Raw genomic sequence first — 27,299 nt, 5'->3', positions numbered from 1 at the left:
ACAGTCCTATTCTTTGTGGAAGCATTTTTCCGTGTGCTACCTTCGCAGATTTTATTTGTATAGCTATCTCTATCACTCTTATCAAATAAGACAAAGAAAAGTATGTTTTCCACTAGTTGAGACGATTGTGCGGTTTGTCGAAAGATAAAAATATACGCGCATATACCTACTATACTGACTGATAAATACCTACTAAAACTATTGCTGTACAATTTCCCACATTAGTGAGTGTTTTTACATTGTTTTGAATACAAAAAACGGCTTACTTCTAATCAAAATGGCTCTCTGTGTTTGTAAATGTTTAAACGTAACATTGGAAAGTGATAAAGTTGAGGATAACATTGATATCGGAAAACTGGAGATAACTACTGCGGAACAAAGGGATATTTTTTTCAGTGAGGTACAGTACAATCCGTAAACATGTCTTGACCTTGACATAAAGTAGGGTTCCCGTTTGCTTCCTAATATTATATGAAGTAGAATTAAACAGATCTCCTTTAGACTACGTATGTCGTCTACGATATAGTAGGTATAAATAGCACAATACTTGTACGCTCGGCGCACCGTCTACCTAATCATTTATGTTTGTAAATAGGTTATTTTCGTATCTGCCTTACTACTATACCTACCTACTATGCAAATTTAGAATTGAAGACTAACTGTTTGCTAGCAGTCTTTTCAGATACATTTTTATATAAGTTTACCAACACCATACAGCCTGCACCAACACTATACAAGTCACGTCCACCCACTGTGTTTGTTTACATACTTGTCAGGCTACTTACATAATAATAATTATGGTTTTTACAAATTATTAAAAATTGTAACCATAAAAAAATATTACATAAACTAATAAATGTCAAAGACAGACTAATTTTAGAAACTAATAAGAAATTTTATAAATTTCTATTTGATGTTTATTTTGATTTTGCTTGTTTGCAGAGCCTTCTCTCATGTCCTGCAAAACTATTGAAACCAACAGTAGTGCAGCAAGCATTGGTCGGGCAGCGCACAGTAGGCCGCTGGACATTGCATTCGTGCCTTGCTTGCGGCATAACAACACATGCTGTACTCAATGGAAAATCAAATGATACAAACATAGTACTTGTCCCAAAATCAATTCAAGTTAGTGTTATTAAAACTATTATCCTTGTCTTATCTTTTCCTTATTTTAATTTACTTTTTAAGTTTTCTAATGACATAAATTAAGTTTATTTTCGAAAACTATATTAGTTCCAAATTCTGTTATGCTTTCCTTATACATAATATAACAATTTATTGATGTGTTTACAGACCTCAGTGGATCATGTGAACAGTTTAAAAAAATCAAGTAATTTCTCGCCAGTCTTTAACTTGTTGGTGCCAGAAATTACTAATGATATCGAAATGAAAGAGAACATAGACACAAACAATGTTATGTTAAGCGACAAAAAGGCTTGGGCGCCGATTCCGCCGGTCGTAGGCAGTCTGAGCAAACAGCTCAACCAAACTCTGCAGTCTCAGCTCGAAGCGGTGGAAGAGTCTGTGAGACAATTTAGGGATCAGAAATACGCAGAATTCGAGGCTTACAAAGAAAGAGCCCAGAGAGATCATAAAATTTTAGCTAGGTAATTAAAATGTTTGGTACTTGTTGACTTGTTTTGTACTTATGTTTGGTTTTCTAATATTTTTTATTGAATGTTGCAGTATCATAAGCAAGGCGCGCGTGGACAGCGACGGCCGGCGGCCCGACGCGAGCCTGGACAACGGCCCGCCCTCCCCCCAGCTACCTCCCCTCCAGAGACGAAGACTGTCCTCCATCAAAGATGCCAAAAAACTTTCACACCATGTCCCAAAGGTATGGCAATTGAGTACAATCATCATTCCAAAATTTCGTAAAACAGAAAACTATCGCGAATATCTTATTAAAGGAGAGCCACTCTAAAAAATCGGGATCCTACCTATGTTTTCGCCCGTGTCTATCTATATTGCTATATTACCTACCAAATTTTATCAAAATTCGTTTAGTAGTTTTTGTGTGAATGAGTATACAGGGTGTTAGGTAAATGGGTATATGAGCCGACACTAGCCCATGTTAACATGGGCATGTAAATGGTATGGTGAAGTCAGAAATTCGATATCATCATTTTAATTTTTTTAATTTTAATACAAAATAAATTTTATAAAATCCGATTTGTATGAAAATTAAAATAATTAAAATGAAGATATCAATTTTCTGACTTCACCATACCATTTATATGCCCATGTTAACATGGGCTAGTGTCGGCTCATATACCCATTTACCTAACACCCTGTAGAAACATCCATCCATCCTCACAAACTTTCCCATTAATTTATTCTTTTAGTAGGATAATAAACTTTTATAAAACTTATATTTAAACAGTATTTTCTTTATTTTCAGCACAACAGAAATTTCCCTCCAGAAGAAGATTCATTAGATGCTGAAGAGCTGTTTGATTTGGAAGGCACGGACTCTCGGCAGAACATGATATCGGATCAGGATGATTACGATTCGGATGGTAATTAAATCCGCAATTTAAAAATAATATTGAGAATTAATTAATTTAATAACACCAAACATCGCAATCTTTTTATAGCGGCGTAATTACCGAGATTGTAAGGCCGTATACAGAAAGAAAGCTGGAAACTTATAAGCGCTTACCAGCGCTTGTCAGCGCTGGTCCGTTCGTTCACAAAGGAAGCAAGTTGAATGGCATGGCAATTTATATGGCAACGTCCAGCGCGTGTTGAAACTTGTCGGCACCGTTCAGTGCTTATCGGCGCGCGTTCATATATTTTCTTTCTGTATATGGCTTTACGTACTAGAAAATAATGTTTCTAATTTGAAAAACAACAACTGTTGAAAAAAAACTGTTAATCTTTCATTAAAAAAATAATTTTCTTAAATTTTTGACAAATTCTTTGGTAAATAAGAATATTTATTTTTGTGTAACAGAGGGTAGTAACGACGAGGGCATCCACATCTCGCGCCCGCGCGGCGGCGGCGCCGACATCGCGCGCTCTCTGCCCGTCAACATGCCAAACTTCCCGTTCCAAAGGGAAATACACGACGAGCATGACGACGACGTAAGTGCTGCTCTCGAACCTTCTAAAGCCCCTCGCCCACAGCGACTTTTTGTGGTGATACTGTCGCGCGTTTCGTAAACGAACGACAGCAACGCTACTAACGTGCGTTAGTCGCATTTGCATCGCGCTACAGCAGTGATGCCAACGCGCGACTGTATCGATGCAAACGCGCGCCCGTGTCGGACGACATCGGGGAGAGAACGAAGGGAGGAATACTGAATCGCGTCAGTATCGCGTTTGCATCACGAGTAAATCGTGTTTATGTAGGCGAGAGCATACAGCTAACGACCGTATTGCGACTGTATCAATGCGAACGCACGACAGAATCGATACTGTAGCGCTACATAAAGTCGCCGTGGGCGAGGGGCCTAATCGGAATCTTCATTTATAGCCGGTCTTTTGCGATATTTCATCTACTCATCAACAAAATTGCGCCCATTATGTGCCCTATCTTGAAAACTCTATCCTAAAATCTTTATACAAGAAATATTTACGAAACGTTAAAGAAAATCGTATGTGCAACGAATAATATCCAAAAAGCATTTGTAAAGATAGCACATCAAGCTAAACACTGTGGGTTCATAAGTCATTGAAATAAGTACTACTCTGCAACAAAAATGTGTAGTCTGATGCTGTACAAACATGTTGACAAACATTTTGACACATGTTTGTGATTGCGTAAGGATGATTATTAATAGACATGTTGACACCACCAATCAATTGACGTACTTTTTAAAACTGTCAAAACGAAACTCTTCCATAGATTTTGTATGGCATTACAAGCAAGTGACGTCACTATTTTGTGAACTCAAATAAACTACTTTTTTCAATTATAATGCGACCAAAAATCGTAATTTACAGGTAATTTAAAATGAATTAAGTTTTTAAGACCAGAATATAGTGTCTTTTTAGAAAAGTTGTGATTTCGAATTATTGGAGAATGGTGTCAAATTGTCCATTATTTGTTTGGTTCAGGTGGAGCCGACGGACATCGCCGCGAGCATCAAGGCGCTGGCGCGGTCGGTGCACGGCGACGCGTACGAGCTGCCGCGGCCGCGCTTCTCCACGCAGATCTAGCCAGTAAGCACACCTCTCCACAGGACTCCGCTCCACTCACTCACCGTCTCGCGCGATCCAATCGATGGCCACGCATTGGTGCTTTCCAATTGTGATTACTTACAGTGACCCTAACCCCGTACTGACATAATAATTATACAACAATGAACTTATGGCAGCGATCGTTAGAAACTTTTTTATATCCGCGCAATCGTGTTGCGATAAATCACGACGCAGTCACGCTAAATTTGCGTTTTTTTCATATTTTATTTTTAATAATGATCATGTGCAATTTTTACAAAAATGTTAATCGAAATTAACTCATTTAATAACCTTTATTGCAACTGAAGGTGTTACGTTTAAGTATACATAAAATGTTAGAGTGTAAGCATGAGGCTATAAAACGTTATAACATTCAAGCAGAATCAAAAACAATTTTAGGCCCGCCGTACACGCACAGCTCGAGCAGTTAGCCAGTGAACAACATACACGGTCCGCTCTTGTATGCAGTCATAGTCAACAGCTTGAAGCTCCCGCTGATAACTGCTGGAGCATAGAAAATGAAATTGTGATTAGTATTAAGTGCTCAACAAGTCACAATTATTTCATTTTCATTCAAATCGGCAGCAATGTGGATTTTGAAAAAGTAGCACCATTGCTACTTTGTACGTTTCTCGAGCAGTCAGTGCAGTGGCGGCAGCTTGACTGCGCGATGAAATTTCACCATGCTGCCAACCGCCCGAAGCAGTCACAACTGCTCGAGCGGTTCCGTGTATGTGAGTAAGTAGAATAAGTTAGTACATGCATTCGCAGCTTGATGCTGTCGTTTCCAGCTGTCCATGTATGGCGGGCCTTATCCAATAATGTTAAAACATTCTCTGCTCATAAATATACAAAAATACTAATTTGGCTAAAAAGTCATGATGACATAATACGCATATTCAATCAGGCACGTTTTTAATATTATATGGCATAACATTAGGATAAGTTGTACAAAGAAATTAATCTTAAATGTTTCAAAATTATTAGTAAACCAGCAAATAATTTTATTAGGAGTGCTCATATAAAATTACATTCATCAAAGTAATTGCCTGTTTTCTGCTGGACCTAATCCTGAATGCCTGTGTATTCTTTAACATTCAAGTAGAAGAATAACAAATGTGTCTGTGACTTGCATTGAATTTATGTACATAAAATTATATGAAAACAACTAAATATATTGAATGTTAACATCTAAGTCATATCCCCGTTAATAGAGTCATTCTATTATTTTTATCTGGTGTTATCTTATTGATAAGTGAAAAAATGTACAAAAATTAGTACTTGCATTTCTTACTAGTCGTATAGGGTCACGAATATTTGCCAGATTTAGATAGTCTGTAAATCACATCTATACTTAAAATATGCCTATTAAAAATTTCATGAAATTGTAAATAAAAGTAAGATCATTGTTATGGCTTTCGATTATATTAGAAATTTTGAAAGGCGTTTATTTTTATACCCAATGTTTTGAATGTTTATGTGAACGGAACTATCGAGTCAGGAGTAGGTTTGAAGAAGTTTAATCTTTCATTTTATAACGTGTATTGTTTTATAGACTTTAAGTACTTTGCTGTAGCTATTAAGTTAGGTTTTTATAAATACTTTTGTGTGTAGCTGAACAAATGATCTTCTACATGTCAGTGTCTTCCAATAGCACTGTTCTTTGAAATGAAAAATACCTGGTGATTTTTTATTGTGATGTCAATTTTCCAGTCAGTTGTTTTATTTTAGTCGTTTCAATGGAGCGAACGTTATGCGAGGGACTTTGTAATGAAAATAGGAATTATGAAATAAATATTGACATTAAAACTGTCTTCTTATTTACCATTTTTAATATAATATTTAATTGTAACTAAAAATATTTATTAATCTACCACAAGCAGTAAAATTTTACTACTGTAATAATTCATTACATTGCTCTATTAACTTAAGTGTTTCATCATTGTTTTTATCACGCTAATTTTCGTGATTGCACTTTTTTGTGACTTCCTGCCATACTTCCCGCTAAACTTGTTTCTATAAATTTTCCGAAAGCAAATCATTTTATCTATGGACATTTTTTTCGGCAAAACGAATCGTTTCTAAACGAGGACACGGTAATACTATCATACAGTATTGTAACTTCATATAAACGGACGAAACGCGAGCTTTCCTTCGAAATTCAAATCTCGGTATGCGCTCGACATGCAAAAGTCGGGGGTGTCGCGAATGTGCCACGGTAATAAACGGACGATGTGTTATTTTTGAAACAGTAAGCACTCTTTTTTTTATAAAAATAATTACAACTACCTATTTATACAGGGTGTTAAGTAAATAGGTTTATAAGCTGACACTAGCCTATGTTAACATTATTATGCATATAAATTGTATGGTGAAGTCAGTGATATCATTTTAATTTTTTTAATTTTCATACTTACAAAATAAAATTTATAAAATCAGATTTGTATGAAAATTAAAATTATTAAAATGATGATATCAATTTTCTGACTTCACTAAGTATACCAGTTACATGCACATGTTAACATGGACTAGTGTCGGCTTAACCCATTTACCTAACACCCTGTATAATAATCAAGAATTTTGTACGCCTCAGTCGAGGCGTATACATTTTACGGTCGCAAATTTATAAGATTTATTACTAAATCTTAAAACAAATATAATTTTTTATTAAATCTGCTAATCACAAAACAACATGCATTTTATCCTATTTCATTCAGTAAGTTATTTTGTTTGTCAAAATAAAATAAAAATTACAATCACAAAACTAGATAAAAAATCTAAGTAGGCAGATGTAATGAAAATAGGATCTGCAGGTGGGCACTTGGGCAGCCCTATCGCATGTTGTCATTCGGTGACGTACCGCGCTGCTGTTGACATTTATTTCAAAAATATGGCCGAGTTGGAATACTGTATGGATAGTATTACCGTGACGAGGAACATAACAAAGACAAGAAAGTTTGCTGGTCTGTCTCTGTCACAGATCGTTGCCATGGTTACGGCGTCACAACAATGAGTGCTTGACTTTGTGCACAGCGATTGCTTGATAACTTGTTATTTTATCGCGTTAAAAATGTTGAGTTCTCGGTACTACAGTGCTTCACGGCTCGGCACGGATGCGAAACCGCGGACTGCGATGATAGTGGACGAAGATGATGAGCTGTACAGCGGGTTCAATGATGTGGCGCCTGCACTGGACACCCGCAACCTACGTGAGGACCAGGCCTTCCAGGAGACGCTGCGGACGGCTGGCATCGGCAGGAAGGTGCCCAGTCGCATGGGCACTGGGGTGAGTTACACTTATATGCCTTATGTACTGTGATGCATGAATGCAACATAATTATTGTAATCATTATTGTTTCGTTTTCTATACTAAAGCCTGGTCCGTGAGCACGTAGAATTTTGTCCAATGGCCCCAAGCTACCCATCCTTATCGCTCGCGCGTAATTATGTTGCTGTCGCGCTCGCACACTCACTGCAAGCGCCCGTCGCCGTAACCGTAACCGAAACTTTCGGATATTCCGAAATAAAAAAAAATCCGAAACCGTAAGTGCCTTTTCACACGTTCTGGTTGCCGGCTATCCGGCGCCGGGTACCCGGTGGTGAAGTGTATGGGCATGGTACGTAGCTTTCACATGTTCCGGCGTAATTAATCCGGCATGCCCATACATTCACGACCGGGTACCCGGCGCCGGATTAGCCGGCAACCGGGACGTGTGAAAAGGGCCTAACCGTAACCGATTCAAAAGTTTCGGATGTAGGCAGTTTAAATTGTTTTTGTATAGCATTATATGTAAAGGCATAAACAGCCTGATTTACCTTTATAATGCCATCTAGTATCAATTTTTATTTTTTTACTTTTTATTCGATGTAAAGTGTGCGGCCATGAATGAACCGTGTTGGACAACTATTGCAAATTGCATTCTAAAGCACAGATATCCGTAACCGTAACCGAAACTTTCGGATATCCGAAATAAAAACATATCCGTAACCGAAACCGGTATAATAATTATCCTATATCCGTAACCGTATCCATAACTGAAACTAAATATCCATAACATCCCTAGTTTACTCCTTGTAAAAAGCAATAAACGTATTTTTTATTTATTTATTTATTTATTTATCGTTCCAGATGTTTCGTCTAGGCACAGTAAGCGTGCGCGGAGGCAGCTCTCGCGCGGGCACGGCGGCGGCGCGGCCCGTGACGGCCGTGCGAGCCGCCGGCTACACCAGCCAAGCGCCCAAGACGCCTACCCGCGACGACGCTAAGGAGGACAGGTCGGGTGTGAACTTAATAATTTGTTTTCTTTCAATCTAATGCGGTTTACTGCTGGACAAAGGCCTCCTAAACACCTACCCGCGACGACGCTAAGGATGACAGGTCTGTTGTCAACTAAAGATTGTTTTCTTTCTAATCTAATGCTTGCCTTACTTGCCGAGTGGTGACGGCAGAGTAGAATACATTTGTCACGAACCCCTACTCTTCCCACGGGTGTCGTAAGAGGCGACTTAGGGACTACACATCAAACAGAGAACGGGCAGCAGCGCTCACTGAAAAACATCAATCTTTTAAACTGCGATCTCCAACCCGCCTGCCAAGCGTGGGGATTATGGCAAAACCCTCCACTATAGTGGAGGAGGCTCATAGTCCAACAGTGGACTGTAAAGGGCTGTTGATGATGATTACTACTGGACAAAGGTCTCCTAAACGGATTTTCCTGTGCTGCCCGCGATCTTCACCTTATCGTCGGTCTACCACCGAGTGGTAGGCCTAGGCGGCGCGGCCCGTGACGGCCGTGCGCGCCGCCGGCTACACCAGCCAAGCGCCCAAGACGCCTACCCGCGACGACGCTAAGGAGGACAGGTCGGTTGTGAACTACATAGTTTGTTCTCTTTCAATCTAATGCCGTTTACTGCTGGATAAAGGCCTCCTAAACGGATTTTCCTTTGCTGCCCGCGATCTTCCCCTTATCGTCGGTCTACCACTGAGTGATAGGCCTGGGCGGCGCGGCCCGTGACGGCCGTGCGTGCCGCCGGCTACACCAGCCAGGCGCCCAAGACGCCCACCCGCGACGACGCTAAGGAGGACAGGTCGGTTGTAAACTACATAGTTTGTACTCTTTCAATCTTTTGTACTCTTTCAATCTAATGCGGTTTACTGCTGGACAAAGGCCTAAACGCATTTTCCTTTGCTGCCCGCGACCTTCTTGTCGTCGGTCTACCACCGAGTGGTAGGCCTGGGCGGCGCGGCCCGTGACGGCCGTGCGTGCCGCCGGCTACACCAGCCAGGCGCCCAAGACGCTTACCCGCGACGACGCTAAGGAGGACAGGTCGGTTGTGAACTAAACATTGTTTTCTTTCAATCTAATGCGGTTTACTGCTGGACAAAGGCCTCCTAAACGGATTTTCCTTTGCTGCCCGCGACTTGTGCACTGAGTGATAGGCCTGGGCGGCGCGGCCCGTGACGGCCGTGCGTGCCGCCGGCTACACCAGCCAAGCGCCCAAGACGCCTACCCGCGACGACGCTAAGGAGGACAGGTCAGTTGTCAACAAATTAGTTTGTTTACGTTTCAATCTAATGCGGTTTACTGCTGGACAAAGGCCTCCTAAACGGATTTTCCTTTGCTACCCGCGACTTGTGCACTGAGTGATAGGCCTGGGCGGCGCGGCCCGTGACGGCCGTGCGTGCCGCCGGCTACACCAGCCAAGCGCCCAAGACGCCTACCCGCGACGACGCTAAGGAGGACAGGTCGGTTGTCAACTAAATAGTTTGTTCTCTTTCAATCTAATGCCGTTTACTACTGGACTTTACTACTTGCCGTGTGGTGACGGCAGAGTAGAATACATTTGTCACCAACCCCTACTCTTCCCACGGGTGTCGTAAAAGGCGACTTAGGGACTACACATCAAACAGAGAACGGGCAGCAGTGCTCTCTGAAAAACATCAATCTTTTAAACTGCGATCTCCAAGCGTGGGGATTATGGCAAAACCCTCCACTATAGTGGAGGAGGCTCATAGTCCAGCAGTGGACTGTAAAGGGCTGTTGATGATGATTACTACTGGACAAAGGTCTCCTTCACCTTATCGTCGGTCTACCACCGAGTGGTAGGCCTGGGCGGCGCGGCCCGTGACGGCCGTGCGCGCCGCCGGCTACACCAGCCAAGCGCCCAAGACGCCCACCCGCGACGACGCTAAGGAGGACAGGTCGGTTGTCAACTAAATAGTTTGTTCTCTTCCAATCTAATGCCGTTTACTGCTGGACAAAGGCCTCCTAAACGGATTTTCCTTTGCTGCCCGCGACCTTCTTGTCGTCGGTCTACCACCGAGTGGTAGGCCTGGGCGGCACAGCCCGTGACGGCCGTGCGCGCCGCCGGCTACACCAGCCAAGCGCCCAAGACACCTACCCGCGACGACGCTAAGGAGGACAGGTCGGTTGTCAACTAAAGATTGTTTTCTTTCAATCTAATGCGGTTTACTGCTGGACAAAGGCCTGCTAAACGGATTTTCCAAATGATCGGTTCTGCGCTGCCCGCGACCTTTGTCAGGTCGTCGGTATACTTACACCCGTATTCACAAACGATGCTTGCTTAAGTGAAACAGCAAATCGAACGTACAGCGTTGAATAGAGCTCTGTGATTGGTTCGTGTGTCACCCTGTGCGTCCACGCGCACTGTGAGAACTCATAGTAACGTTTGTAAATACGAGCGTAAATAATTTCTTTTCGTTTCAATCTAATGCCGTTTACTGCTGGCCAAAGGCCTCCTCCGCGGATTTTCCCAATGACCGGCCCTGTGCTGCCCGCGACCTTCACCATATCGTCGGTGTACCGAGGTAGCCCTCCTGACACTTTTACCGGTTCGTAGTTGCCACTCGAGTGTTTCTGTCCCAACGGCCATCAATTCTATGAGCTATGCCCCTGTCACATAAGTTTAGCGATCATTCTACGGACTATATCGGTTACTTTGGGACACGGATCTAATGATTTTATTATTAGAGGTGGAATTACAAGTAGTTCGCCCCATCGATTGCCTTTTGGGTGACCTTGAGCTTTCTTATAATGAGTTTCCGTTATTATACGTGCATGAGTGAGAGAAAAATTGACATTAAGCCTTCCAGTAGATGTTTTTACTTGGGCTAGGCTGTCCCGCAGAACGAATTGGGGGAAACAAAATGCATGCCCCTTCCATCGCATAACTAGAGTTAAATTACAGGAACGATTTCTGAAATAAAGCAGTCAGTAGTTAATTAGAAAGGAAATTTTAATCAAATTAGTAGGAAGTAGAAGCACAAAAAATACCTTGTTATTTGTGGTTCTATCTAAATATGAATTTCGGGCAGTGTTTATGTAATTATTGTCGAAGTTTTGACGTTCTTTTTCAGCATCGAAGATAAGGTAAAACAAATGGAGGCTCGGATTATGACGCTAGTGGAAGAGTCGTGTATGCTCAGCGCTCAGCCCGATACGGATGACGACTCCAATATCAAGAGAGACTATGATTTAGGACAGGTAAAAAGATACCATTGAAAGTTTATTAGGTTGAAACCACGAACGTAACGTACACCATAAATAAAAAGATTTTCTCAGATGCCACAAAAGACTGAGAAAATTAATTCTCGCGCGCTCTTTATTGTTTGATAGATGATAATACTAAGAGCATTCCATTCGATGTTTTCAGGCTTTGGCAAAAGCTCAAGAAGCCTCTGCTCTGGAAAGGCAACTGATTCGTATGCAGGAACAGGCCAATCTTGGGGATACACACAATTTGGATCTTACATTTGCAGTAAGTTCCGATAACTAAAGATTTTGGTCATCATATTGGCTGTAAGTGTATTGTATAATTTATATGTGATTCGTAGGTTCTGTGTAATCTAGCTGGGCAATATGCTCTAAACGAAATGTACACGGAGGCCCTGAACACATACCAACTGCTCACCAGAAACAAACTGTTTCCTCACGCGAACCGTCTCAAGGTAACTGCCGCTCTCTTTTGATTGATTGTAAAACACATAATAATATACTAATGAAGCAAATGCTATTATTTCCAGGTAAATATGGGAAATATTTACTTCAAAATGGGTGAGCACCCAAAAGCGTTAAAACTTTACAGAATGGCGTTGGATCAAACACCAACTGCTGAAAAGGATCTAAGGTAGACTTTGATTATTCAAAGTTCATTATAAGTTTATGTGAACTTAAAATAAATAGGTAACTATTTTTGTAGAATGAAGGTGATGCACAATATTGGCCTTCTGCTTGTAAGGATGGGCAAATTTCGTGATGCTGTGACAAATTTTCAACACATAATGCATGAACAAGGCGACTTTCAAACAGGTGATTTGATTTAATAAAACACATAAAAAATGTAATTTAACAATGCATAAAATAAATGAATAAATGGTGCTATTATAATATTTCCAGGGCTGCATCTCGTGCTATGCTCAGTGGCACTAAACGATGCCGAAGGAGGAAAAGCCGCATTCCACGCTATGCTAGATGTGGAGCCACCTTCCTGTCACCAGGATATCTCCATAGACGACGTAAGTAAATTAAATGAAAATTTCTGTGCTATGCAGGAAGGATTACAATAAGTAGTATGGCAATATGTATAATGTGCATAATATGTAGGTTTTATCCTGCTAAATTCATAGCATGAGGTTCAAACTTTTTTTTTTATATCCAATGCCAACCTTTTTGTTAAAAAAGTAAATAAGTTTAGATTAGAGCAAGCGTTATAAAAAATATTCGAAGTTCTTTTGTCTTTTGCTCTTCAGGAAAATGACGCGTACGAGTGTGTGCTCAGAGACGTGCTCCGCGGCGACAGGCTGTCGCGCTGGTCGCGCCGCGCCGCCGCCGACGCCGAGCGCTGCCTGGCGCTGGCCGCCGCCGCGCTCGTGCGCCCCGCCTCCCGCGACGACGACTCGGGGTGAGTCACGTGACGTATACAGTGTGTGCTCAGAGACGTACTTCGCGTCGACCGCGACAGGCTGTCTCGCTGGTCGAGGCGCGCCAACGCCGAGCGCTGCTTAGCCCTGGCGGCCGCCGCGCTCGTGCGCCCCGCCTCCCGCGACGACGACTCGGGGTGAGTCACGTGACGTATACAGTGTGTGCTCAGAGACGTACTTCGCGGCGACCGCGACAGGCTGTCTCGCTGGTCGAGGCGCGCCAACGCCGAGCGCTGCCTGGCGCTGGCCGCCGCCGCGCTCGTGCGCCCCGCCTCCCGCGACGACGACTCGGGGTGAGTCACGTGACGTATACAGTGTGTGTTAAGACACGTGCTCCGCGGCGACAGATTGTCGCGCTGGTCTCGCCGCGCCGCCGCCGACACAGAACGCTGTTTAGCCCTGGCGGCCGCCGCGCTCGTGCGCCCCGTTTCCCGCGACGACGACTCGGGGTGAGTCACGTGACGTATACAGTGTGAGTTAAGAGACGTGCTCCGAGGGGATAGGCTGTCGCGCTGGTCGCGCCGCGCCGCCGCCGACGCCGAGCGCTGCTTAGCCCTGGCGGCGGCCGCGCTCGTGCGCCTCGCCTCCCGCGACGACGACTCGGGGTGAGTCACGTGACTTATTATACAGTTCGTTCGTTCGTTCGTTTCAGCCGAAAGACGTCCACTGCTGGACAAAGGCCTCCCCCAAGGATTTCCACGAAGACCGATCCTGCGTCGCTCGCATCCAGGCACCTCCCGCGTCCTTCACCAGATCGTCGGTCCATCTAGTGGGAGGCCTGCCCACGCTACGTCTTCCGGCTCGTGGTCGCCACTCAAGAACTTTCCTGCCTTTCATTCAAGAACTTTTATTACACAGTGTGTGTTAAGAAACCTGCTCCGAGGCGACAGGCTGTCGCGCTGGTCTCGCCGCTAAGTTTTAGAGATAATAGTATGTATTTCCTACTTTAAATAAAATTTTGCCTTCGCTAAAACGCGCGTTTTTTTTTTAGAAAATTTGTATGACGAGCACCCGCGCGAGTTTGAAATGACAAATAACTGTTGTCTTACTCGGTATAATGTTACAATAAGATTGCATCAATGTCGATAATATTAAACTCATTTCTTTGCAGCGGCATGTCATGGTGTGTAGAGGCGCTGCGCGGCTACAGCGGCGGCGGCGCGGGCGCGCGCCTCGAGCTGGGCGGCGCGCTGGCGGCGCTGCGGCCCGCGCGGGCCCGTCCCGCCGCCGCCGGGCTTAAAGCGCTGCAGCGGCTGAAAGCCGTGGCGAGAGCGCATCCTAATGACCGCGTGCTAAGAGCTGAAGCGAACGCGGACGCTGCCTTTGTGGCGTATGCGGTTCGTATTTAGTTACGTACCCAATTACCCATATACAATTGAATAGCCCGACTCCGATTAATCGGGATATGACATGATACTTGATAGTGACGCAAATACTGTAAGTCCTCATTCGTCGCTGCGACCTGCAAGAGTCGCCCCGCCGCAGCCGGGCTTAAAGCGCTGCAGCGGCTTAAAGCTGTAGCGCGGGCGCACCCTAATGACCGCGTGCTAAGGGCCGAGGCGAATGCGGACGCTGCCTTTGTCGCGTATGCGGTACGTAGCTAATCTACCCCTATATTAAAAAGTTCGACTCCGATTAGCTGGGATATGACTCACCAGAACCGCTCACTCACAGGAAGGTTTTGACACACACTCGATAGTTACGTAAATACTGTAGTTTCCATTTGGCGCTGCGACCCGCGCGGGCCCGTCCCGCCGCGGCCGGGCTTAAAGCGCTGCAGCGGCTTAAAGCTGTAGCGCGGGCGCATCCTAATGACCGCGTGCTAAGGGCCGAGGCGAATGCGGACGCTGCCTTTGTGGCGTATGCGGTTCGTATTTAGTTACGTACCCATATACAATTGAATAGCCCGAATCCGATTAATCGGGACATGACATGATACTTGATAGTGACGCAAATACTGTAAGTCCTCATTCGTCGCTGCGACCTGCTAGAGTCGCCCCGTCACCGCCGGCTTTAAAGCGCCGCAGCGGCTTAAAGCTGTAGCGAGAGCGCATCCTAATGACCGCGTGCTAAGGGCCGAGGCGAATGCGGACGCTGCCTTTGTCGCGTATGCGGTACGTAGCTAATCTACCCCTATATTAAAAAGTTCGACTCCGATTAGCTGGGATATGACTCACCAGAACCGCTCACTCACAGGAAGGTCTTGACACACACTCGATAGTTACGCAAATACTGTAGTTTCCATTCGGCGCTGCGGTCTGCGCGAGCCCGTCCCGCGGCAGCTGGGCTTAAAGCGCTGCAGCGGCTTAAAGCCGTGGCGAGAGTGCATCCTAATGACCGCGTGCTAAGAGCCGAGGCGAACGCGGACGCTGCCTTTGTCGCGTATGCGGTACGTAGCTATCTTAAAAAGTTACGCTACACGCTTCCCCTATATTAAAAAGTTCGACTCCGATTAGCTGGGATATGACTCACCAGAACCGCTCACTCACAGGAAGGTTTTGACACACAGTCGATAGTTACGTAAATACTGTAGTTTCCATTTGGCGCTGCGGTCTGCGCGAGCCCCTCCCGCCGCAGCCGGGCTTAAAGCGCTGCAGCGGCTTAAAGCTGTGGCGAGAGCGCATCCTAATGACCGCGTGCTAAGGGCCGAGGCGAATGCGGACGCTGCCTTTGTGGCGTATGCGGTTCGTATTTAGTTATGTACTCATATATTGAATAGCCTGACTCTGATTAATCGGGACATGCTACTTGATAGTGACGCAAATACTGTAAGTCCTCATTCGTCGCTGCGACCTGCAAGAGTCCGCCCCGCCGCAGCCGGGCTTAAAGCGCTGCAGCGGCTTAAAGCTGTGGCGAGAGCGCATCGTAATGACCGCGTGCTAAGAGCCGAGGCGAATGCGGACGCTGCCTTTGTCGCGTATGCGGTACGTAGCTATCTACCCCTATATTAAAAAGTTCGACTCCGATTAGCTGGGATATGACTCACCAGAACCGCTCACTCACAGGAAGGTCTTGACACACACTCGATAGTTACGCAAATACTGTAGTTTCCATTCGGCGCTGCGGTCTGCGCGAGCCCGTCCCGCAGCAGCTGGGCTTAAAGCGCTGCAGCGGCTGAAAGCTGTAGCGAGAGCGCATCCTAATGACCGCGTGCTAAGAGCCGAGGCGAATGCGGACGCTGCCTTTGTCGCGTATGCGGTACATACTTAGCTATCTACCCCTATATTAAAAAGTTCGACTCCGATTAGTTGGGACATGACTCACTAGTAATGACTCACTAGTAATGACTCACTAGTAATGACACTTTGCTGAGGACCGTGCGAGCCCACCCCGCCGCCGCCAGGCATAAAGCGCTACAACGGCTGAAAGCTGTGGCGAGAGTTGGACGTACGGACGTGACTCATTTACGCAACATTTAACATTCCCGACCAAGCTAAACGTCTTTTTATATGCGTGGCTTCATTAAACGTTTTTCCTAGCTCGGCAACTGGTCGGAAGCGCGCCAGCTAAGCGAGGCGGCGGCGCGCGACGACCCGTATTCATGCGCTGCGCGCGTTTCTGCAGCGCTAGGAGCGGCGCGCGAGCGAGACGCCTGGCCCGAAGCCGCGCGGCAACTGGCCGCCGCTAGTCATCTGGACCCGGCTGATTTAGTCGCTATGCACGACCTGGGTAAGTGAATTGAGTGATTTCAACCCGGGCACGTACGTTGCGGGATGAAAGAGGGTGCAGCGTAACAGCTTGCTGCCTACTTTCCATGTGGATCAGGAACACGTGGTTGATAAGCACGACCTGGGTATGTGTGATGTAGCCAGTATTCATGCGCAGCGCGCGTTTCGGCGGCTCTGGAAGCGGCGCGTGAGCGGGACGCTTGTCCCGAAGCCGCGCGGTAGCTGGCAGCCGCTGGTCATTTGGACCCGGCTGATTTGGTCGCTATGCACGACCTGGGTAAGTGAAATATGTAATTTCAGCCCGGGCAATGAAAGGAGGCACAACGTGACAGCTTGCTGCCTATTTACCATGTGGATGAGTAAGATGTGGTCGTTATTTATGACCTGGATATGTGCTGTGCACTAGTTGTGACCGTAGCCAGTATTCGATTCTGGAAGCTGCGCGCGAGCGGTAAGCCTGGCCCGAAGCCGCGCGCCAGCTAGCAGCCGCTAGTCATCTGGACCCGGCTGATTTGGTCGCTATGCACGACCTGGGTAAGTGAATTGAGTGATTTCAACCCGGGCACGTACGTTGCGGGATGAAAGAGGGTGCAGCGTGACAGCTTGCGCCTACTTACTATGTGGATCAGGAACACGTGGTTGATAAGCACGACCTGGGTATGTGTGATGTGCACCAGTTCTGATGTAGCCAGTATTCATGTGCGGCGCGCGTTTCAGCGGCGCTGGAAGCGGTGTGCGAGCGGGACACCTGGCCTGAACCGCGCGGCAACTGGCCGCCGCTGGTCATCTGGACCCGGCTGACTTGGTCGCTATACATGACCTGGATAAGTGAAATGTTTAATTTCAGCCCGGGCAATGAAAGAAGGCACAACGTGACAGCTTGCTGCCTATTTACCATGTTGATGAGTAAGGTGAGGTCGTTATTTACGACCTGGATATGTGCGCTGTGCACTAGTTGTGACTGTAGCCAGTATTCGATTCTTGAAGCGGCGCGTGAACAGGACGCCTGGCCCGAAGCCGCGCGGCAGTTAGCAGCCGCTAGTCATCTGGACCCGGCTGACCTGGTCGCTATGCACGACCTGGGTAAGTGAATTGAGTGATTTCAACCCGGGCACGTACACACGGCCACAATGTTAACTATCCATTTCCGTTTTTGCTCTCGCTCTCATCAATTAATGGTGATTCTTTGCGATAGAACGAGACGACATGACCGACAATGGGCAGTTAACACTGTTGCCGATAGTATGTTGCGGGATGAAAGAGGGTACAGCGTGACAGCTTGCTGCCTACTTACCATGTGGATCAAGAACACGTGGTTGATAAGCACGACCTGGGTATGTGTGATGTGCACCAGTTATGATGTAGCCAGTATTCATGTGCGGCGTGCGTTTCGGCGGCTCTGGAAGCGGTGCGTGAGCGAGACGCCTGGCCCGAAGCCGCGCGGTAGCTGGCAGCCGCTGGTCATCTGGACCCGGCTGATTTGGTCGCTATGCACGACCTGGGTAAGTGAAATATGTAATTTCAGCCCGGGCAATGGAAGAAGGCACAACGTGACAGCTTGCTGCCTATTTACCATGTGGATGAGAAATATGTGGTCGTTATTTACGACCTGGATATGTGTGCTGTGCACTAGTTGTGACTGTACCAGTATTTGATTCTTGAAGCGGCGCGCGAGCGGTAAGCCTGGGCCGAAGCCGCGCGGCAACTGGCCGCCGCTAGTCATCTGGACCCAGCTGACCTGGTCGCTATGCACGACCTGGGTAAGTGAAATATGTAATTTCAGCCCGGGCAATGAAAGAAGGCACAACGTGACAGCTTGCTGCCTATTAACCATGTGGATGAGTAAGATGAGGTCGTTATAAATATCCAGGTCGTGCACTAGTTGTGACTGTAGCCAGTATTCGATTCTTGAAGCGGCGCGTGAGCGAGACGCCTAGCCCGAAGCCGCGCGCCAGCTAGCAGCCGCTAGTCATCTGGACCCAGCTGACCTGGTCGCTATGCACGACCTGGGTAAGTGAAATATGTAATTTCAGCCCGGGCAATGAAAGAAGGCACAACGTGACAGCTTGCTGCCTATTTACCATGTGGATGAGAAATATGTGGTCGTTATGTACGACCTTGGTTTGTGTGCTGTACATCAGTTGTGACTATAGCCCGTACTCGTAAACCTGTACAGTATCTCCAACATATTTGAAACTCATAAAAACTCATAAAATTCATTTATTCTTGCAAATAGTGCTTTTTAAAAGCAAAAAGCACTTTCACACGTCCCAGTATTAACCATACCACTGCTTCGGGACAATAAATGGGCCAGTGCTGAGAAGAAGCAGCGCAAGAAGCCGCCATGTCAGCCTCCTTTTCAAGGGTTTACAGTCTTTAAAATATACAAATTATAGTAATTATATGAGACTTAACACATATTTTATCTTCCACCAGCTCTAGCATTAGAGAAAAGCGGCGAGCCGACAGCTCTCGAAGCGGCCGAAGCGCGCTGGTCGCGGATCCGCAGCGCTGCGGGTGCGGGCGCCACGCTTCGTGCACTGGCCGCAGCCGGGCTAGCGCGGGTGGCGCGAGACCGCTCCGACGATTCCTCCGCTGCTGACCACTGGTAAGTAAAACTTGTTTTATGTAGTTGTCAATAGGAGCTATTTTTCAACAAACTCATTAGAAAAAAAGCGGCGAGCCCTCAATTCTCAAAGCAGCGCTGCGGGTGCGGGCGCCACGCTTCGTGCACTGGCCGCAGCCGGGCTAGCGCGAGTGGCGCGGGACCGCTCCGACGACCCTTCTGCTGCTGACCACTGGTAAGTTTCGTACATATACACCTTGAAATTTTAGTGGTTGTTTTCCCGCAGTAAAATGATTCTATCTTACTAGTACAATAGATTAAGTATTTTTTTTTAATTCAAATAAAAAATTAGCCTGTACGGAGCGTGTGCGATTCAGTTTATGCTGTAGGTATTATGGTATTACTTAGTGCGAGAGCTTCTTTTATTTAAAATATTGATTTCGTGAGGCAGGCAATATCCAAATACGTCACATTTTGTAAAAAAGACTATTGTCTCTTACGCTTTCGAGTTGATGATATTTTTTTGGTTAGTTGAGAACATTCTTTTTTTCAAAAATAACTCGCACGATTCTATTTTGATTAATATTTGCTAACGTATTACGTAACTCAGATATAACATAATATTAAAACACAACTTTATTTGTTGACTAATAGTGGCAAATCACTATTCATGGAATAGTTCACTGCCTTCCTAAGTTAATAATAAACAGTAAATTATAGGCATCACATGTATTTTCCCATACTAGATACGATATTGGAAGTCTCTGACCCTGATCTTGAACTGCGGACCGGATCGATAAAATGGCACAACGTGATGAATCGCATGTGTATACTATGAAGGCTTATCTGTGCTGTGGCGCTATGAAATCTTATCTTACTTATTAACCCCTAACGCAAAAAGAGCATCATAGCTCCTGAATGATTGAACCATTTGTATTTCTACAAAAGTTGACTCTCGGTGAAAGTTTTCTTAGCTATGTTTGATAAAAATCGAATCTAACGTAATCGTTCTAACATGGCCAGTGGACGTAACGAGATTGAAATATGAGAAATGTAAACCTTGAAAGTAAACTGGATGAAAATGCCTTATGGCATTATGTTCGCCTTATGTTAAAACTAGCTTTCCGCCCGCGTTGTATTTTGTCTGTCACAGAAAAACTTTACCGCGCGTCCCTGTTTCTAAAACCGGAATAAAAACTATCTTATGTCCTTTCCTGGGACTCAAACTATCTCTGCCAAAAGACAATGCCGGAAATTGGCGTCTTTTTTTTTTCGCGCGGCCATCGACGCGCCTTTTCTTTTTTGATTACAAAATAGTGTAATAAACCAAACTTAATATGGCATGTATACCTCTAAACTGAACTGAGTTATGAACATTAGAAATTTGATGATTTTCATACTAGATTTGCTTTTTGCGCGCAAGTTTTGTAAGAAATTGCAACAAAAAAAAGACGCCACCTTCCATACAAAATCTGGCATTATACCATTTCATCAAAATCGGTTCAAGCGTGAAAGCGTGACAGACAGAGTTACTTTTGCATTTATAATATTATTGAGCGTTCGATGTATGACAAATTGGCAACCCTGTTGTATTGTATTCTGTTGTCAGGTACAGCATGGTGGGCGGCTGGGACGCGGGCGTGGCGCGCGCGCAGGCCGCGCTGCACGCAGAGCTGGGTGACGCACAGGCTGCCAAGCACCACTACCAAGACGTAACTATTGCTTCATTTTGCTTACATACCAGTTAATTCTTATTAGAAAATCGAATGTCAATGATAATCATTAAAACTCCAATAGATTTTTGTAAACTATTGTATTGTACCAATGAGGGCTATCGTTTTTATACTTAACAGTTGGCACCCCTGGCGATTGACAGGACCTTACTCGCTACTAGCAAGTGACAGGACCTTACTCTACAGTGGCGCTAACTGGTGAGCGCTAAAACGATAGCCCTCATTGGAGCGGACGGTAACAAGCGCGTCTCGAAGTTTAGGTTTCTCGGTTTTAGGATACGTTTGAACAAGGTTTTTTACTAATAAATATTTATTTATATTTTTCGTGTAACTACTTTCATGTGGACTACCACACCTAAGATGGGCGTTGTTTTACAAAACTACAAATTTGGAACTCATGTCTAATATTTTTGTCACGTTACAAAAGTCTCATCATTTTCCTTTTAATCTACTTTTAAACGGGTTCCAAAATTCGTGCAAGTCTAACACCCGTATTCACAAACGATGCTTGCTTAAGTGATGCAGCAAATCGAACGCACAGCGTTGAATAGAGCTCTGTGATTGGTACGTGTGTCACCCTGTGGGTCCACGCGCACTGTGAGACCTCATAGTAACGTTTGTGAATACGGGCGTAAAGCTGAGTTGCACCACCTAACTATGACCGTAACTATGACGATAACCGGTGTTTTTTGTATGGAGTTTGACAGATTTTTGACCTTGGTCAAAGTTAAAGTAGGGTAGTGCAACCCAGCCTAAGAGTTTTCTAAATCCTAAACCGACATCCAAAAGGTGGAGGCGGTGTGGCCTTGCGACACGACCGCGCTGGAGTGGCTGGCGCGCGAGGCGCCGCCCGACGCCGCGCTGCATTACTACCGCCGCGCGGCGCGCCTGCAGCCCAATAATGTATGCTATACCACAGAATAATAATAAGTACTACGTACAGAAGTTTTACTTCGCGAAGGTATTTAAGAAAATGTATACTCAATGTCATTAACAATATGGTGTAATTTAGCCTGTCTCAAGAGTCAAGCACCATTTTGTTGACAAACGTCAGTGATCGGCACTGCGCCGAAGCTATAGGGCTGACTTCGGTAAAATGATGTGACGTGAGGTGCCAAACTGCGGAAAATGGCGGAGGAAATACATGAATTATCATGAATAATATTAACTACTTATTTACCTCTCAGTGTCTTGAGGCAACTTAAAAAAGTACATCCTGTGTTTTTATTATTATTTAGGCAGTTAAATACTGCACAGTATTTAGTACACCATTTTCTTTATTTTCTTCCATCATACACAAGAATACGCGTGCGTGAGTCAATGTTCGCTCGTATGTGAGGCCTTGTCGAATAGTATCCTGTAGGTGGGCCATCGTGCGTGTTTTGTTTTCGATGTAAACTCGCGGAGATGAACAGGCCTGGCTATACTTGCAATATTTCACATTCATTTTAAACCAAGGATGCACAAACCGCAGTCTGTGAGTCCCATGCGCCGCCCTGTACATGTGCCAGCGACCTAATAAAAATGGCGAAATTATAACAACTTAAAGCTCTTTTCAGTTGTTTTTATTTTCTGCGAATCGCTTCTGTTATAATCTGCCCAAGTGGCCCCTGGTCCCAGTATGTGTGTGCATCCCTGATTTAGACTATTTAATTTTACAGTTCATTGCTGCATTAAGTCACCAAAGAAGCGTCAAAGAGCATGATTTCCCGATTTTTCTTTCAGTCACTGCCAATTATACTTATCTTTCGCTAAGATATCGTCTTGAGTTCATAGATCGTCATCGAGCTAAAGGGCGCACCAAGATGTAGATTCCACTCGAGAATCCGTTTACCTACCTTCTAACCTACCTACTTACTCTAGGATTTTATTTACCTTAATGCTCGATGAACGACTTTTGATACTACCCACTGATCGTATCACCTCATGCACTGTGACATTGGTTGGAGCCTAGAATTACCATTAGATAATTATTTAATTACGAACAACCTTTTACTAATATTGTAAAAAAATGAAACTGTATTTTTATTTGTTAGCCTCGTTGGGGCCTTTTGATGGGCGGTTGTCTCCGAGCCAACGGGCGCTATCAGGAAGCGCTCTCTTTATACAAAAAGATGAACGCTAAGTTTCCAGATAATGTCCAGTGTAAGTATCGAGAAAATTTCATTAACAAATAAACGAAACTGAAAATCCAAATGTAATAATGAAAATGTTCGCTTCCAGGTCTTAAGCTAATTGTGAAGCTGTGCGGTGATCAAGGGCTTTCTGAAACACACACTTGGACCAAAGAGCTGCAACGCGCTCAAGCGAGGCTCAAGCAGCAGGAGCGAGGTAAACATAAAACCATGACATATGGCATAATATTCAACGAAGGCGAAATGATATACGGCTAATACTTCACCAGCGAATTATTTCTTGCTATTGCAAATGCGTAATTATAACAAACGCATAACACATTAAATCAACTTTAAAATTAATTATCTGATTCCCTAAAACTCATAAACAATCATCTTATCATCTTATCTAAATGTTGTTGATGTGATTTCCAAAGTACAATTGCGTATTTTCCAAAAGTAAAAACTAGGTCAATAATATGAGTCAAGACTGTTTTCAAGCAAGTAATTCATTACGTAAAATGTCGTCCGAAGAGGAATGGAAATAAAAGATAAAATTATCCGCATACATTTCACCTGCTCCAAATGCAAGCTCGCGTGATGCGCCGGTTTATCAATTTGAAAAGTTCTTTCATCATCAGTATCTTATATTATCCCTGATGAACATTAGGTTATTTATAGATTGATAAGACAACTTTTTATTGACGGTACGAAGTTTGTCACATAGTAAATTTATAAAATATTGATGGATGAATAAACTACTTCACTATCTCATTTATTTTCTTTAATATTTTCACAATATTTTGAAAATGGTCGGAATATTAACCAAAATATAGGGTCTAGTTTTAGTTGATTACAAAAGTGGGCTATTAATAGATCCTGTAATTCTTGAACAGTTTCAATGACGTCAGCTGGCAGCGGATCATCAGGCGCCAGCCACTCTCCAATAGATCAAATCAGAGGTATGTGCGTCAGATTCATTAAAATCTACTCGTACATCATGATTAAGTTTGTTTACGAAGATATTGTAAATGAAAGTCACACCTATTTTACAGTTGTCTTATACCTATCAGATAAGAAATAATATTTTTTGCATTACTAAAAAACTGAAACGCAAATATTATATTGCGTCATATGCGACAGCCGCAAAGTAGCGTAGTTTGCGATCAGAATTACAAAAAGGAGGGTTCCTTCTGACGCAGTCTGCGGCAAAAAACTGTCAGGTGCAGTTATGCGAGAATATGGTAGTGTGCTGAGTACGAGCATTCTTGGTCATCCAGAGTTATGGACATTGAGAGTACTTATATTCATATGTATTTATTTATTGATTTATAATCGCCATTGTCTCATTGTGGGAACAGTGAAAATATGGTCCTTAATAATGATCTCGTGATCAAGGTAAATTACATAAGCACATAATAATAATAATGTAGATCATTCAGAGTGAAATAATGTGTATGAAAGATGTGATGAAACATGTATTTCATATCACTATGAGATAACGTTGCGTATACAAGCTAAATAATAATTAACCGCACTACACACGTTAGGTGAACGTGAAACGTATGTTTGTGCTTATTTTAATTAGGAAGTAGGTACGCATAATTAACATATGAGATTTAATGTTAATTAAATATGCTTAAAATTGATAGTGTTAATCGTTATTGAAAGAGTTGTCGTTATTTCATCAGACTTGTGTACTTCCGTTCTATTTGAATAACCTAGTTTTTAGTGTGAAACTGCTATCAGTCACAGAAAAAATTAATGAAGATAAAATTAAAGGAACTACTCTCAGTCTCGGTGACATTCCATTCATATGAGTTTCATGTATGATGAACACTGGTATTTTTACACGGTTATTATTACAAAAGTTTTCAATTTTTTTAACATCAAATAGGGATGATGACTGGATAATGAAATCGAAATTCTATTTAGTCCGTCAGGCAGATAATAAAAAAAATTTGGACACATTATTTTTTTTTCATAATAGAATAATTACAGTATTATATTGAGTTGAAATGTCGCGTGACGTCACTTTTAAGTAAAAAAACTACTCAAGCGTGACGTAACGCGCCATTTCAACTCCATGTAGCACTGTTATTATTTACTTATGAAAGAAAATAAAAAATATGACTAATATTTTCTAACTAGCTTTCCGCCCGCGGCTTCGCCCGCGTGGAATTTTGTCTGTCACAGAAAAACTTTATCGCGCGCGTCCCTGTTTCAAAAACCGGGATAAAAACTATCCTATGTTCTTTCCCGGGACTCAAACTATCTCTATGCCAAATTTCATCAAAATCGGTTGCGAGGTTTAAGCGGGAAAGCGTAACAGACAGACAGAGTTACTTTCGCATTTATAATATTAATATATATATAGTTGGGATTATCTGTCTGACGGACAAATAATAGAAATTTCGTCATCTAGCCTATTATCAAGGAGTATCTAGACACAAGCAAAGTTCAAGCAAGCAAAGGAACTTGCTAGCCAGCGCCGAGTGTAATATTACACGAACCACTTGGTCATTGGTGCCACTTTTGACCCTTCTATTTTACTTACAATATTATGAAAAACTTTCACTGAGATTTTTTTAAATACATCTGGTTGAATCGATAGCTATCTTTGGAACAGCTTATGTTTATGTATCGTGTGTTATGATATTTCCAGCGGGATCTCGCGGCGGCAGCGCTGCGCAGCCGCCCTCTACCGCCCACCTTTCCAGCGGAGGTAGCGCCCTCTCGCGCACGTAAGTTACACTACAATTCACTACAATGCTTGTAACATGCCTATAGCTTGGACAAGATTTCTGAAGAATAACGATTTATGTACACAAAGCGCTGTCATTAATCTTCTGGCGCAAATACTTACACTATGCGGAAAATTGACCAAGATGAAGCGCTAGATCGCACACCGAAGTATGGGCAACGCACGGCTGTGGAAGGAGAAAGTAACCGAGATGGTGTTCACACTATTACGTCTCGGCCAGTTTCCCGCATAGTGTACTGTCGCCATTCAATTAAAATAAATAGATTATCGAAATTTTGATAATTTTCCAATATATCAGGGTGTTTATTTATTGTTTATAAATTAACAATGTACTCTTAGCTACTTAATATAAATACAACGCATTTTTGCATTAGAGATAAAGTGAAAGACACATGTGAATGTCATTTGCTTTGTTTACATTATTTTGCTATCTTGGCCTAACTATACCTACGTACTAGGTGATGATGCGTTTGAAACCTTGAATGTAATCTGCTTTAAATACGCCACTTTTTGACCATGACACAACTTAGAAAACGCGTAAAAAATTATCACATATCATCTTCCGGGTAGATTCAGTATAAATAGGCAAATGTGCCTATTTAAGTATCGTACCAGGACGTAAACAAACAAAAAATAATTTTAATTAACAATTAGGAACATTTACTGACGTTCTTGTTTTTATATTACAACCAAAATTAAAGAACTAATTGTTTGACATTCTTAAATGAGTTCATTAACACGAAAAACTGCGTGCCAGACAATACGCGCCCGATTATAAAAAGACAGACTGGGCCGTCAGCGGTATCAAGGGGTCAACTAACTGAATATTTATTCGATTTCATTCACTATAACAAATGCGTTTCATGCATACGTAGCGTGCCGTAGGCGCCCATATTACGCAGTAAACATCTTAACTCGATTAACTTTTCCATACCAATGACGGTCCATTTTACTTAATTAATGATGATGATTTTAACAATCTGTTACAATCTCAGGGCGCGTCAAGCAAGACGTACACAAAACATGCTTTGTCAGGCCAGGTTTCTGCGTGTAACGTTCACTCCTTTCAGATCCGCGCCAAGCTAACCAAGTTACGGTTACAAAATATCGTACATGTAAATTCACGAGACTTACGTATCCATTTTCAGATATTCTGGTGAAACAACTCACGACGGCGGGCCCATGCTAAACCGTTCTATAAATCGCTCGGAACCGCGAAAGAAAAACTTAGACGAATTTGATGACGACTTACCTTTACCGCCAGAGTAAATGTATTATGTTTATAACGCTAATGGTAACGTGGTTAAACTGTTAATTTATAGAATTAT

The 27,299-nt window shown here is 43.7% G+C and overlaps 2 protein-coding genes across 2 annotated transcripts; both read left to right on the top strand.

Annotated features, from left to right (window-relative positions):
• Nucleotides 1–133: 133 nt before the first annotated feature.
• Nucleotides 134–5,994, top strand: LOC135073298 (uncharacterized). The gene is made up of 7 exons (XM_063967413.1): nt 134–400; nt 943–1,125; nt 1,294–1,607; nt 1,687–1,837; nt 2,402–2,519; nt 2,957–3,087; nt 4,063–5,994. Exons 1-7 carry the CDS (start codon nt 278–280, stop codon nt 4,162–4,164), a joined length of 1,122 nt encoding a protein of 373 aa, XP_063823483.1. The 5' UTR covers nt 134–277; the 3' UTR covers nt 4,165–5,994.
• A 1,225-nt stretch (nt 5,995–7,219) lies between these two features.
• Nucleotides 7,220–27,253, top strand: LOC135073295 (intraflagellar transport protein 88 homolog). Its single transcript, XM_063967410.1, has 20 exons — nt 7,220–7,471; nt 8,315–8,460; nt 11,564–11,690; nt 11,860–11,964; nt 12,041–12,154; nt 12,230–12,333; nt 12,406–12,515; nt 12,603–12,721; nt 12,956–13,107; nt 14,238–14,463; nt 16,606–16,776; nt 18,732–18,804; nt 19,231–19,402; nt 20,970–21,072; nt 21,883–21,996; nt 23,130–23,238; nt 23,317–23,424; nt 24,104–24,169; nt 25,873–25,951; nt 27,120–27,253. Exons 1-20 carry the CDS (start codon nt 7,256–7,258, stop codon nt 27,238–27,240), a joined length of 2,535 nt encoding a protein of 844 aa, XP_063823480.1. The 5' UTR covers nt 7,220–7,255; the 3' UTR covers nt 27,241–27,253.
• The last annotated feature ends 46 nt before the right edge of the window (nt 27,254–27,299 follow it).

Source organism: Ostrinia nubilalis, chromosome 7 (assembly GCF_963855985.1).
Source record: "Ostrinia nubilalis chromosome 7, ilOstNubi1.1, whole genome shotgun sequence".
NCBI classification, from domain to species: domain Eukaryota; kingdom Metazoa; phylum Arthropoda; class Insecta; order Lepidoptera; family Crambidae; genus Ostrinia; species Ostrinia nubilalis.
The sequence above is the reverse complement of the archived record's forward strand: the minus strand, read 5'-3'. Positions and strand labels throughout refer to the sequence as shown.